Genomic DNA, 15,877 nt, shown 5'->3' with positions numbered 1-15,877 from the left:
CGGAAGCAGAATTTTACACCTTATATAATACATTTATTTACTCCTATTGAATTATAAACTCATTATTCAACTGCTTTTGAGCAATTAATAGTATCTATTAACAAACAGCGTGATTTATAATAACTCACTACTATAACTCACTATTATAAATCGGAAAATATGGATCTGTGCTTCTATACTTCTCTGCTTCTATTCGATTGGCCGAAAGGGAACATTCCATTATTGTTATTGAGGGGAGGAATGTCCGAGGGAATGTCACTTTTGACGTTTTCAAATTAAGTTGATATCTAATTATTTTGAATGTTTTGCTGAAAACGATTAATTCAGATAGTGAAGATGAAATATTATAAAGGTAAACACTTCCGAAAGACAAACAGCTAATGTTACCATACAGAATTAATTGCCCGAAAAAATATAAAGGAGTTTGAAAAAATTTTCAAGATTGGTGTAGCAGTAAGATCATTAAGTAATCGTTTACAGGGAATATTTTTTGGTATATTTTAATGCATTTTGATAGGCAATTATTGAGGTTTTTCAATAAATTTCTATGTCTGTAAGTTTCCATCTCTCTTGTACGGAATCGAGCACATTATGTTTATTTCCCGTTCCTTCTGTCTTTATTCTAAGTCTGTATTTTTTTCTTAGTATTTATTGATATAGTCGTAGATAAAGTATAGTATTCAACTTGCGGTAATGGTCATAACTCACTTGATGAATTACAGCACTCGCCTGCGGCTCGTGCTGCAAACATCATCTGCGTGAGTTATGACCTACATTACCGCTCGTTGAATAATATACTATTTCTCATTTATTTTCAGCCAACAAATATTTCGTCATACATAAAAGGCACTCTATAATTTTGATGATATACAATGAGGTTCTTTCCAACAATCTCATTTTCATCGCTTTCCTCATCTGTCAAAACGGTAAACTCGAAATGTTAATGTAAATTCAAATAAGCCCTCAGAATAACAAAGTAGATAAACGAAATTTCAACTTGCACAAAAGTCTACGAGGTTATTTATTTCGATTCCTTTGAAATAAAAAGAGATAGACTGGAACCTCTGACACTTGAAATCTTCTTTAGCTATATGTTTCGAGACTTGCGCCGGCTCTAGCTGATCCACGAGAAGAGATAAAGAATCCCACAATCAATTTCCGCAAAAATTAGTTTTCTATTAGAATACCAAAGCGACCGACGTTCGACATCAAAGGCGGTCTTCGAAAATATTTAATTCCGAAAGCAAAAGGCAATTTATCGAAGAGTACGTATGTTGGGAATAAGTGCCAAGTATTGCGGTAAACCGTTGAGCCTTTTTGATTGGAAGATGAAAGGCGAGATATGATTATTGCTTTTATATATTGCTTAATTATAAAACTCATAAATTATGGATGGCGTGCTTTCGGGTGCATTCAGTGGGCGGCAAAATCTCCAATAGAGGATAGGCGACGATTGAAGACGTAATGGCGTGAAAGCAGAGAAGGATAATAGTTTTCAACGGGTATTGTTGAAAGGAGTAAGACATGGGTAAATATACGAACATGGGATTTCAATGATATATACGAATTGTTTTTTTTTCGGAATCGTCTAAATTGAGTAGAACAGATTGATGCCTCTTCATTATATTAGAGATTGAATTCTGAGACGTCGCAAATCGCCTCTCAAGTCTGTTAAATCAAAAAAGGGAAGTTAACTAAAGGGAAATTACAATTATTATTATAGTTTGCATTTCACCGATTCAAAATAACATTTTGTGTAACGTTGAAATACAAAAATTTCCCTCAAAACCTTATTTCCATATTTATGTGATATCTTGGTTAGAACTTTTTTCATCGGAAGCTGCAGTCAGGTAGATATGGAAAAATTAACATCAGGATTTTTGGCAGTTACTTTGTTTCTTTCTAAGTAGCTTTCATTTTTTCTATAACCTTCATTCTTCTTCTTCTGTTTGCTTATACCTAATCAATTTTTGTTAATCTCGAGCGGAAAAATTTAGAGACCTTTGAAGAAATTTTTACGGCAGGTTGCAATATGGATGTTCGAAATATTGTATTTCTGATCAAGTTAAAATTTGCTATGTAGACTAACAATTTCAAGCCTCACGCGAAATTTAATGTAATTTAATGTTCTTTTGGCACTCTCATTAGAACCATAGAAAATTCAGGATATCGAAAAAATTCCTTATACAGAGTGATTCACCTCGATGGCCTATTAGGCGATTATGGAAAACAATTCCTAATTTTGTGCTGGAAATTTGTATATTGAGGTTAGAGACAATGATTTAAATTATTTTTAGATCTCTACAACTTTCGGTTATAAGAGAAACAGACTACTACTTCCTCATTTGAAATGGCACACCCAGTAAATTATTGAAGAATTAGATAGCTTTTTTGATGACAATTTCAGCAATATGCCAAACCTTGAATAAAAACTCAACGATTTATGAGTTTATGAGATTTTTATGAAAAAAAATGGTGGCGACAGGGACTCACAATTTTCGAATATTTCTGCAGAAAAAATTTTTTTTGAGAATATCTTGTTCTCTTTCTATTCCGAAAATACGTACTGTTATAAGACTAGGGTTTGGACCAAAAATGTAGAGGATGTTTATAAGAAGATCATAAACTTGGAAAACTCAAATTGATCAGAACACAAGATTTTCAAATTAGAACCTATATTTTTCATTTAATCAGTCAATTCAACGTTAAAAACAGTGTAGGTTCCTTAAGCAAACCATATACCTGAACTGAATACTTTAAGAATTATTGAGGAAGAACATTAAATGAGAAAAAACCGCATTTCCTGGATGTGTGGAGTAATCAGTGACCGTAAAACACAGAAAGAAACTAAAATTCGATATTTCGGTAAATAAATTTGACATTTCATGTATTGTACTCAACCTTCGTTCGAATGGTTGAGAAATTCATAAACCAATGAAATTTTAAATTACGAATAATTGATTACAATTCATGAAATGCCAAATTTTAGGACGATATCATCATCACAATCCATTATATAGATACTAACCCACAACAAAGACATGATGATAAATTCCATTTCATAGAATATATACAAAAGTTCTGTGGGCTTCAATGGCACATGAATTAATTATGGTTTAAAAGCTTCTGACATCCAATCAGTACTTTTCTCGAGTTCTCGAGTTTTAATTTTTTCGGTTCAACATGACAACTACGATGATATCAAATAAAATGATTTTTCTTATTATTTTTGCGAACCTATTTTAGCCACCATAGCTAAAAACAACCACAGCAGCTTCTCAACTCACAAATTATAGGAATGGTTGTCATTTCACAATGGACATTTATTATAGTTATCAAATTAATGAAACTCATCGTATTCATAGAGCGAATTTCCTTAAAATAACAATTCCATAACTTTTTGTACAGTCCAGTATATGAGCGTATCATCTGCTTATGAATACTCTCGACAGTATCAAGTCCGTCCATTGTTGAATTAATTCAATATCATGCCTCATTGCAACCCAACCTACCTTGGAGATGAGCCTGGGATTGATCCACGCAGTTTTGACATCGTTATCTAGTAACCTGTATGTCGGCTTTGTGATAAGCTTGGGGATGTCTTGGACAGATGACGTAGGATGGACCCAATTGTGTTGTTCTCTCGCTTGAGAAGCAGTCCTATAAAGAGATAGATTTGATTTAGTAGAGAAACGCATGATTTTCCTTTTGCTTTATACAGTACAACTATTTTTTTTTTCGATTCGATTCTTTCAAAATAGGACCGAGTTTTCAGTTGTAAATAGAAAATTGGAAAAATAATATAGAAAAACTGACTTATATCATAGAGTATGTATACTAATATATTTTATCTACTCCTATTGGATTACATATTCATTATTCAACTGCTTTTGAGCAATTAATAGTATCTTTTAACAAACAGCGTGAGTTATAATAACTCACTACTATAACTCACTATAATGAATCGGAAAATATGGATCTGTGTTTCTATACATCTCTGCTTCTATTCGATTGGCTGAATGGAAACATTCCGTAATTGTTATTGAGGGGAGGAATGTCCGAGGGAATGTCACTTCAATAATTTTGACGTTTTCAAATTGAGTTGATATCTAATTATTGTGAATGTTTTGCTGAAAACGATTAATTCAGATAATGAAGATGAAATATTATATAGGTACATACCTATTCATTTTCAAAAGACAAACAGCTAATGTTACCATACAGAATTACTTGCCCGAAAAAAATATAAGGGAGTTAGAGAAAATTTTCAAGATTGGTGTAGCACTAAGATCATCGTTTATGGGAATATTTGGAATGTTTTTTTGGTATATTTTAATGCATTTTTATAGGCAACAATTAAGGTTTTTCAATGAAGTTCTATGTCTGTACTCCGTACTGGATTCGAGCTAGCCGAAGCTAATTCGATTGTGATTGGTGACACTAAGTTTCCATCTCTCTTATACTCGGGATCGAGCACATATGTTTATTTCCCGTTCCTTCTGTCTATATTCTAAGTCTGTATTTTTTTCTTAGTATTTATTGATATAGTCTTGATAAAGTATAGTATTCAACTTGCGGTAATGGTCATAACTCACTTGATGCATTACAGCACTCGCCTACGGCTCAAGCTGCAATCTTCATCTGCGTGAGTTATGACCTACATTACCACTCGTTGAATAATATACTATTTTCTATTGCAGTATCGTAATGAGTTCATTACAATACTAAAACCAGTGGTGTAATTAACTCATCATTACAGCGTTGTTTTCAGTTATATTTTTCGTTTTGTGGTTGCCTACACTGACCGATTCTATCAAATTTCAACACACGTCAATTGTCAATACATTAATATTTAGATAAAGTGAAATTATTTGCAATATCATTCGCAATTTCTCTTAATTCTGATGGTGTTAAATCGACCTCACAAATTTAAAGCGTAATTATAAATTATTTCAAAATTCGAAACGTACGATTCAAATTCCGCAATCTGTCAATTTTCGTAACAGTCACAACAACTGCCACAATACAATACAAATGTCACTAGGATTTTTAATCTGAATTTTTCATTAAATTTCGACAATATTTCACAAAACTTGACAGAAATAGAGAAAATATCGTCTAATTCTCATTCCCAATACGAATTCGAAATTTCGAATGCATGAGTGTTGGAATTGCCTTCTTCAACAAGTATTGGACGATATTTTAATACGAGCTGATGTGAAATTTGCGTGGTTTTTAAATTTTCAATGCAAATGAATACGTCTTTCGGGGCACATTGCGATTGTAACGGGTGTTTTTTAACGAGGTATATAACTTTAAGTTGGCAATACTGTTCAAGATGGCGACCGATTCAGCAGCTGTCAAGTGATTTATTCTCAGTTTGGTTTGGCAATTCATCATGAATAGACTCACGCCTGAACAATGCTTGCAAATAGTGCAATTTTATTTCGAAAATAATGGTTCTGTGCGGAATACGTATCGCGCACTACGTCCATTTTATTTTGTTTAGCGATGAAGCGCACTTCTGGTTGAATGGCTAAGTCAACGAACAAAACTGCCGCATTTGGAGTGAAGCTAATCCTTCCTCAAGTGTATGTCGAAACACCGTTATATCCAGAAAAACTGACTGGTGCGCTTTATGGGCTGGTGGAATCATTGGTCCGTACTTCTTTAAAAACGATGATGGCCAGAACGTTACAGTCAATGGTGATCGGTATAGAGCCATGATCACCAACTTTTTCATTGCTGAATTGAACAACCATGATGTCCAGGAGCTGTGGTTCCAACAAGACGGCGCAACATGTCACACAGCTCGTGCCACAATCGATTCATTGAAAGACACGTTTGGTGACCGCCTAATTTCACGTTTTGGACCTGTGAATTGGCCTCCAAGATCTTGTGATTTAACATCGCTAGACTACTTTCTGTAGGGCTATGTAAAGTCATTGGTCTATGCGGATAAGCCACAAACCCTTGACCATTTGGAAAACAGCATTCGCCGTGTTATTGGCGATATACGGCAACAAATGTTGGAAAAAATTATTATTATATTATTATTATTAAAAAGTCATCGAAAATTGGACGTCCAGATTGGACTGCATCCGAGCCAGCCGTGGCGGTCATATGCCAGAAATCATATTTAAAATGTGATACCACAAGATTATCTTGCGGATAAACAAAATTCAAATCAATCGAATAATCCATCGTTGTTTTATTGCAATTTAAAGTTCTATAGCTCTAAAAAAAACACCCTTTAAATATTTACCTATGTTTTCGCTCCATAATTTCCTTTTTTTTTCAAAGTCACGGATGTTCAGAATTAACCGATATGAGTATATTCCGAAAATCCCATAAGCCCATAGAAGCCTCCAGAGCACCATGAGAATGATAAATATGCGGGGGCAAATGAAATTTCATAACCTAATTTGCATGTTATAAACACATCTCCAAGATAATCTCTGCTTCAATTAAGTGAGACAACATAATCATAGAGGAAAAGACCTAAGAGTCTGGTTTCATAAATTATGAAAATGGAGTTACGGAAAGTTTAACTGGGGAAGATTGGAATGGATAGCTGTTATCCCGTTAAGAATACAAGGATTAAGGGGAATGATGCTGTTTCCTTCCAGGGCTCAATTTAGTTGCTGTGTTGCAGTTGACAATATATTATGAAGTGATTTCTTTGTCTTAGAGGACAAATCTGTGTGGAAAAATATGAAATTTACTTGAAGAATACTTCATCGAGTAGGTAGAATGTCTGTGGCAACAATTATCTGCTATTTCGAAACTGCCGATAGATGTTAGTAATGACCTGTTTTGACGATGTCTTAGTTTAATCTCTTGAAATTATGCCGGATTACCCATTTTAAAAGATGCACTGAAATAACTTCTAGGGAAGAGCCTGGATCAAAACATTCAATGTGACCTTGAAATTTGATTCTAAGGTCATGTCAAGGTGAAGAAAAATTTTTTCAATAGGGTATATACATTTACTTTTCAGAATCTCATTCTTCCTAAAAAGCACCTTCGTTATTGCGATAAAATGAATCGTTGTGGGGATATGATGTGTTTTATGTTAGAATAGTTTCGATGAAAGTTTTCCATGCATAAACTACTCAGCACATTTTAATTATACATGGAGAGACCAATAAAGAACAAAAATAAAGTATTTAAATTTTCGAAATTTTTCCAGGATTGACAATGCACTGTTATATCCTCTCTTCAAAGCTTCAGACGGTTGATAAAAGCCATAACTAACGCGAAAAAATAATGAGGAGAAATAAATGAATAAGAAGAAATAATACAATAAAAATTGTATGAAATTACGCACAATCTAAAATCCCCAACCATGTACCAATGGATCTGATTGTAGTAGTAATAATTTCATTTTATTATTTAGTATCGCATTGCCAACTCATGTGTTGGCAAAAAAAATCCGAAAACTAAGTTTTTATTTTTGAATATGTTCATTCGGAAGATAAAGACAATTGTTCTATTAGAAATAACTTAAAAATACTTCAATATAACTCTCTGAAGTATGAAACATTTCATATCTCCATAGAAATACGTTTTATTGAAAAAACGAAAAACACAAAATTGTTTTTTTTAAGAATATTTACTCTCCGAAGAAAATGTGAATTTCCTGAAAAAATTACTTGACTTGAAATCAAATTCCAAGGTCAAAGTTCAAGACTAAAACATTTTCGATGATGTCTCTTTCCAAGGAGTTATTTCAGTGGGTCATCCTGTATAAAATTAAATTTTCGGTATGGGACAAAGCATCTAAATTAAAAGTTGTAAGATTTATCAGGTGTACAACTATTTTTCCGCCGTTTTGCAATAGACGGCTGCACCATAAAGTTATTCTGGATTGAACATGTCAGCTCACCAGCCAAATGCTCGTCATTTGCGGAAGGTTTTAATTTTCTGCTTTAAAATCTACGTCTGAGGCTTATCGAATGCTCTCAAATACTATTGTGGGGCCGCAATTAGAGAAAGAACGTGGCGAGAGTGGTTTCAAGAACGGTGATTTTGACGTCACCAGCATGGCGGTGGAAGAGAGAAGGTTTTCGAAGATGCAGAATTGGAAACATTACTTGATCAAGACTCGTGTCAAACTCAACAAGTGTAGGCGGGATCATTGGGAGCGAAGCCATTCCAAAACGCATGAAAGTCATGGAAATGATTCAAAAACAAGGAAATTAGGTGCCGTACGAGTTGATGCCGAGAGATGTTGAACGGGGTTTGTTTGCTTGTGAACATCTGCTTGCAAGGCAACGACGGAAGGGATTTTTCCATCGCATTGTAACTGGACATAAAAATAGGTTCATTGAGATAATCCCAAGCACAGAAAATCATGGGAATCTCCCGGCCTTGCTTCCACCTCGACGGCCAAACCTAATATTCTCGGTTCCAAGATCATGCTCCGTATTTGGTAGGATCAGCAGTATTATAAGTTGTTAAAACCGACTGAAACAATTACAGGTGATAGTAATCGAACGCAATTGAGCAGAATATTGAAAGACAAACGGCCGCAATACAACGAGAGACATGATAAAGTGATTTTACAACATGACACTGCTCGACCCCATGTCGCGAAAGTGGTCAAGACATACTTGGAAAAATTGAAATGGGAAGTCCTAGCCCACCCGCTGTATTCTCCAGACGTTGCTTCCTCCGACTATCACTTCTGATTCTTCAAGAAGATCAATATTCTACGAGGAAAAGTGTATAATCCTTATTGAAAACATTTACATGACCTTGAAGTCAAACTCCAAGGTAACATTGAATGTTTGCATTCGATATCTTTCTGAAGATTATCAAACTTGGATAGACTTAAAAGCAATAACTTATAACTGATTTTAGAATCTTATCCAGTTATTCTCATAGTTCACGAGAAAATATATTAATGGCAGATTCAATGTATCATATCTGTTGATAAATTAATGAACCTCATGTGGAGTTTCCTTTTGGCTAGTTAGATGGTAAATATCAGAATAATAGAACATCAACCGATGACAAATGAAGAAGAAAAAACTCATACCAAATCATAGAAGATGACAAATGAAGGAAATTTCGTTCTGTAATAGATACGCCAAAAATCGCTGGGATCGGATCTTTTCCATGGAGATCTGTTGTATTCTCCTCATTCCGCACAAAACAATGATGAATGATTACAGAGAAATAATAAATGTCGGAACGCTAGAAGAATATCCGAATACGTTTCCATCTCCATGGCACGCATGTTTGCCTTCCTATCCATAATAAAACTAATTTGTCATCCAGTTCGAATCCCGAAGTCTGAGAAATTGGGGAATACAGAGGAGGGATCTGAATGCAGTCCAGGGAAAAGCTCCCCCTTTCAGTTTTCGCGCACCCAGAAGCCATTAATCAAAAGGGAAATATTTCGAGATCAAATTATGTGCACTCCTCAGATGTTCGAAAAAACAATAAAACAATTTAAAATTAAAGTCACGTTGTAGAAAGCACGAATTTCGAAGTTATAAATCATTGCGATGTGGGGGTGAGTTCCAAGGAGAACGGGCCTCGTGCTTGGGGTGCACGGTTTACGTGCTCCTTCCGCACGCGTGGGATAAACATACCTTCAGGGTTCCTTCCAGACTGATTTATTCAGAAGGTGTAGTGATGGAGATATTATTGGAAATTTTTGGATTGCATTTCTGAAGAATCTGAGAGAGAAATATTGATTTAACCATCATAAATAAATGAATCAGGTGGATATTAGGTTGGGAAAAAAGTAACTTTGCGTCCTTTTTTTTCCCAAGTGAATCTCGTTCATTATGAGTTGCATTGTTGTTGTTGTGAGATAAGCGAAAGATAAAGATGTCAAACAGTGCTCTCTGAGGAATTTTCAAGTTTAGGCTGAACTATTGTGAAATAATTTACTTAATTGTGACCATCGGAAGGATAGTGAGTTATTCTACCGCAATCTATATGGTTTTTAAAGGGTTTATTCTTTCTGAAGTTGATATTATTGGATGATTTGAATTTTCAGTGTTGATTTTTATCAGCATATTTAAATTTACTATCTGAATTTGAAATTGGCAGGTCGCATGTTTAGCGGCATATGCCTGTGTAGTTAAGATTAGGCATTCCATACACTACAAGATTTCAAAAACTGTACTCCTGTGTTTTCCGTTCCTCTGTTTCTGCCTTGGGTGACCTAGACCTTCCTGTCTTTGTTTTGACTAAAGTCTCCCTGGTCGGTCTCAGTGGAGTGAAGCGTGTGTCCTCGTTTTCTCTTCCCTCAAATATAATAGCGAAATATTTTTATTATTGCTATAAGATTATATAATGACAAACCAAGAGATACAAAAGGTCACTTTGGAACAACTTCTAATAGAAATTAGAGAGGTAAAGAATTGTATATCTGCATCGGAAGTAAGACTTCGATTGGATATTCAAGAGCTGAGAAGTAAAGTTGATCTATTGGAGAGGGAAAATAAGGAATTGAGAGAGGGGCTCGAGAGCGCTAACCGATTGGGAAACAAAAAAAAACATCATAGTTTTTGGATTGGAGAAGGATTCTAAGCTCTCACCGGAACTTCTGTGCTGTGAGCTGAATAAATTGTTGGGCACTCGGGTTGAGGCATCGGAAATAAGTGATTACTATACTTTAGGAAAAACACAAAACTGCCCTTTGAAGATAGAATTTGTGTCATACCAAACGAAAAAAAAAATATTCAACCACGTTAAAAAGTTAAAGGGTTCAACGGTGTCGATTTCGAATGATTTAACACCGAAACAGCGTCAAGAGAATAGGAGGCTCAGATCATTCTTGTTGGAGGCCAGAGAGAAGTATACAGAAAAATCTTATATAAAGGGAAATAAGTTGGTGGTTGGGCAGGTTGCCTACGATTTAGAGGATTTGGAGTGTTCCGAGGAACAAAATAAAGTAAATAGTGCACCAGGTACTCCTACAATTAGGAATAGTAATCAAACGCTGGTGGAAACTGGATACAAACCGGTAAATTTGGCTCCTGGACCATCGACCATTAATGAAGGAAAACGCGTGAAAAAAATATTGACACCACATTTGGCAACACACAAAAAGCAATTTTTGACTAAAAAGAAGTCACCCTCAAAAGAAAACGTTGGTGGCATGAAGGAATCATCCCCAAGAGAAAACGTTGGTGGAATGAAACTTCGACATAAGTCAACGACAGACAAATAGAAATTCATAGTATTGCCAAAAAAAAAAAAAATTAAAATAAATAAAAATTATAATTACAATAGCATAATTCTGATATAAGTCTACATCATCTAAAAAGATAAAATTAAATCAATAAATAAAAAAAAAAAAAATTTTATTCGTATGCAAAAATATAAACTTATTATTGAAAAAAAAAAAAACATATATATGTATATGAATGAGTTGAGTACACATTATGAAGCAAAGTAAATTTCAGATACTAAAAACAAAAAATTGAAAAAATTAACTCAAGTTACGCTTAGTATTTGTAATTGTTGCTATGAATCGGTTTATCAGAGACTACGAATTTATATCACATGACACTACCGTTTTGGAAAACATCAATAAAATAAAAGACTACAACTTGAACAAAAAACTCAACATTCTGCATATGAACATCAGAAGCATATCACAAAATTTCGTCGAGTTCTGCACATTTCTAGAATATATATCGCAAAATTATGAGATCATCGTATTATCTGAAACTTTCCAGATCGAAAATATTGATTTATTTCGTATAAATGGATTTCATTGCATTTACAATGGTGGAGAGTATAATAGGAATGATGGGGTCATAACGTATGTTAGGGAGAATATTTGCTTCAGAGATGAAATTATAAATATTGGTGAAGCTAAGGCTATCGAAATTTCACTCTTGAAACAAGATAAAAGCTATTACAAGGTTACAGCAATTTACAGATCACCACAACAATGCCCTAGACTTTTTAATCAATGTTTGTTCAGTTATTTGGCAGATTCTCCATGCTCAGATCATATAATAGTGGGCGACATGAATATCAACATCTTATCTAACGAAGACCACGTGGAAGATTACAAAAACACTATGAACACGTTTGGATTTATGTCATTTATTAATAAAATTACTAGACCTGCTAGCCAAAGTTGTATTGATCACATTTATGTTAAAGGATTGAATCAGAATAAAACTCCACATAATATCAATGGCTTCATTTTTGATTATTTGATTACTGACCATCTCCCAATAATGATATCTTGTGATATAATAGAGGAATTTAAGGAAATGAAAATAAAAAGTAAAAAAAAAACTTATATTAATTATTCACAACTGAAACATGACTTACAAAAAGAAACCTGGCAAAAAATGTATGATCAAAAAGACGCAAATTCAATTACTGAAGAATTCATGAACACCCTGACAAATTATATTAAAAAGCACACAAGAAGTGTGAACCAAAAACATGTAAATATCAAAAGAAAATCTTGGTTATCTCCATCTTTATTGAAGTTGATTAACAAGAAAAATAATATATACATGGAACTCAAAAGAAACCCAGAAAATCCCCAACAGAAAAAACAATATTCCGAACTGAAAAATCAAATAAAAAAACTTACCCAACATGAAAAAAAACAAGAATTAGAAAAGTTCATGGCAAAAAACCAATCAGAAACAAAGGCCATCTGGGATTATGTGAAAAATATATGTAGAGAGGATGCACCTGTGACAAGAATAGATCACATTAGAACGGAACATGGTTCGATCGACAATCAATCGAGTATTGCTGAAGCATTTAATGAATACTTTAGCACATTAGGACAACAATATGCAGATAATATACCAGATATTGAAGGTTATAGAGAGATTGACACTTGGCAGAATACAACCTTTTTTCTGAAGCCTACAGACTCACAAGAAATAGAAGATAACATTGAAAAACTCAAAATAGGAAAGTCACCCGGAATTGATGGTTTGCGAGCAGAAACGTTGAAACTGATAAAAGTAGAAATTTCCAAACCTCTGACTTATATAATCAATTATTGCTTCCAGAATGGTACTTTTCCGGATATTCTAAAAGTGGGCTTAATCAAACCACTCTACAAAACTGGTGACAAAACTGAAATGTACAACTACAGACCTATATCATTGTTGTCGGCTATTTCAAAAATTGTTGAAAAGGTTCTGAAGAATAGAATGGTCAGCTTTTTAGAGAAAAATAATGTTTTGGAGGACGCTCAGTATGGATTTAGGAGTGGGAGGTCGACGGAGGATGCAATAAGAGAGCTAACTGGACGAATATATGAATCTTTGGATAAACGGATTCCTAGCCTATGCATCTTTGTTGACCTTGCAAAGGCCTTCGACACTGTATGCCATGGGAGACTTCTCGAGAAATTGTGGAGATACGGATTTCGTGGTACAAGTTTTAAATTACTTGAATCTTACCTGGACAAAAGACAACAAATTGTGGATATAAACGGAAATCAAAGTTCCCCAAAAATGGTTAATTACGGCGTTCCACAGGGCACAGTGATTGGCCCGCTACTGTTCCTGATCTACATCAACAGCTTGTTGAAGTCCGGAAGCACGGGTGGAATACTCAGTTTTGCTGACGATACTGTGATTCATTACACGGCTCCCACGTGGCATGAGTTGAAAAATAAAGTTGAAGAGGATTTTGATGTTTTGGGAAAATGGTTTCAAGCAAATAAACTTACACTGAATTTAAAGAAAACGAAATACATGGCTTTTTCCTCCTATGATTCAGATCTGCCATCAATGGGAGATCTTGAGATAAATGAAATTGTAAGGATACCAGAAACAACATCAATAAAATATCTCGGAATAATGATTGATGCTAATCTGAAATGGGATAAACACATAATAAATACGGTAAGAAAACTGAGAGGACTTCTATATAAGTTCAAACTTATGAAAAAATATTTGAATGACACTAAACATCTAATGATGTTATTCAATGCATTAATACAATCCCAGATCAACTACGGAATTATAGGGTGGGGAGGAGTCTATGACACACACTTGAAACATCTGAATACAATACAGAAATGGATATTGAAGATAATTTATGGAAAAAACCTGAAATTCCCAAGTGATCAATTATTCCAATTAGCAGGGATTCCCGATATTAGACAGACATATGCACTCCAAATACTCCTGAACATCTTTAAAGGAAATATCAGGTTGAATAAAACAGAGCATTTGTATTCTACAAGAAAAAAAGAATATAGCTACCAAACACCAAGAGCCAAAAAAAGGATAGGACAAAGATCCTCTTTTTACCTAGCCCCAAGGATATATCAAAGAATTCCTGAAAATCTGAAAAAAATAAAAAATTATATATATTACAGAAGAAAGGCTAAACAATGGTTAATAGAAAAAGGAAGAGATTGTATAAGCAGAATAATCAATCAGGAAGATTAAAAAATAAATAAAAAAAAAAAAAATTTTGAAATTAATACTTACAATTTAGAGACATTTTATGAACCCGAATATGGACACCTACCTACCGATTGGACCTTCACCCCCGAAATTATGTTCACCCTAGAATGAATCTTAGAAACCCACCCGATTGGACTTTTACCCGGAAGTGACTTGTACTAGAACGTGAAACAATATTGTCTGAATGGAAAGAATTCACTACTAATTTAAATATCATAAATAATGTATATTACTTCAAATATTTTAGAAACACTTTTTATTTATAATTACGCACAGGTAAATATTTCGTGAAATATAAATACCTCTGTAATTTTTTTATGTTTATAGTAAATAAACATTATATTATTGGATCATGCGATACGGCCTTGTGAAGGAAACGAGCGAAATAGCCACCTATCATCTACGAGGCGAACGGTGTCCTTTAAAGTAAGGTCTCCATTTATTTTTTTCACATTAAATAACATTTATTCACTAAGTTTTGTACATTGCTGTAAAGCTTGAAATCTAAGCTATTTTTCAACGTAATCGCCATTCACTTCGATGAGCTTCCTCATTCGTACGACAAACTTTTGTATCCCTTCCTCGAACCACGATCCCACCGCCTCGCGCAAAAACGAAATAACCGCTTTATGAACTTCTCCATCGTTCGCAAATTTCATTCCTCCTAGATGTTTGAATAGAGCAGGAAACATGTGTAAGTCACTAGGGACGACTTCCCCTTCCTCCTCAAAACTGGCGAGAAAGTCTTGGGCACATTGGACACGTTTGACTTTGTGCTCCGGGGTAAGCATTTTCGGGACCCAACTGGCTGACAATTTTCAGTATTGCAGGTTATTCACCAAAATTGAATGAATAGAGTCTCTACTGCACAATTCTTGGAGTTTTTCGGCCAACTCATCGAGAGTCAACCTGTGATCTTTCAGCAGAAGCGCCTCAATTCTCCGCACTGTTTCGTCCGAGTGTGACGGCCTGCCGTTGCGCTCCTCGTCGTTTAGTCGGCCAGCAGAAAATTCTCTACACCATTTTCGAACGTTTTTCACGTCCATACATTTCTCACCATACACTTCTTCCAATTGACGATGAATTTCTATAGGTGGAGTTTTTTTTTAGTGCAAAAACTTAATGACCGAACGCAAATCGCACCTGGCGGGAGCGACATCCGGCACTTCCATTGCAAATGGTTGCTACGTCAAGACTGAGCGTCCTAATGAGCTATACCAGGTGTCGATTGGTGGAGGGGGGCCTAACGTATATAACAATGTTGCCGGATTTCATCTAGCGCTACTTGCGGCGATGCAATGGCCTTGGAGACCTTACTTTAAATACACGCCTCGTACTACTACTAAGTCCACCATTCATCCGGTCATGACTTACGCATGCCAGGCTTGGGTATACGCTGCAAAATCCCATCTTCAGAAACTTCAAGTGAAACAGAAATGGATCCT

General features: G+C 34.8%; 1 protein-coding gene across 3 annotated transcripts in view; it reads right to left on the bottom strand.

The window, feature by feature from the left end:
* The window catches only part of LOC123684847 (kinesin-like protein CG14535), a 477,561-nt gene that overhangs the window by 371,129 nt on the left and 90,555 nt on the right, over nucleotides 1-15,877 (bottom strand). For all 3 annotated transcript variants that reach the window (XM_045624319.1, XM_045624320.1, XM_045624321.1), the window contains one exon: nucleotides 3,513-3,660. In XM_045624319.1, the coding sequence (XP_045480275.1) occupies nucleotides 3,513-3,660 (148 nt within the window). The remainder of the gene's footprint in view (nucleotides 1-3,512; nucleotides 3,661-15,877) is intronic.

Source organism: Harmonia axyridis, chromosome 7 (genome assembly GCF_914767665.1).
Source record: "Harmonia axyridis chromosome 7, icHarAxyr1.1, whole genome shotgun sequence".
NCBI classification, from domain to species: Eukaryota; Metazoa; Arthropoda; class Insecta; order Coleoptera; family Coccinellidae; genus Harmonia; species Harmonia axyridis.
The sequence above is the reverse complement of the archived record's forward strand: the minus strand, read 5'-3'. Positions and strand labels throughout refer to the sequence as shown.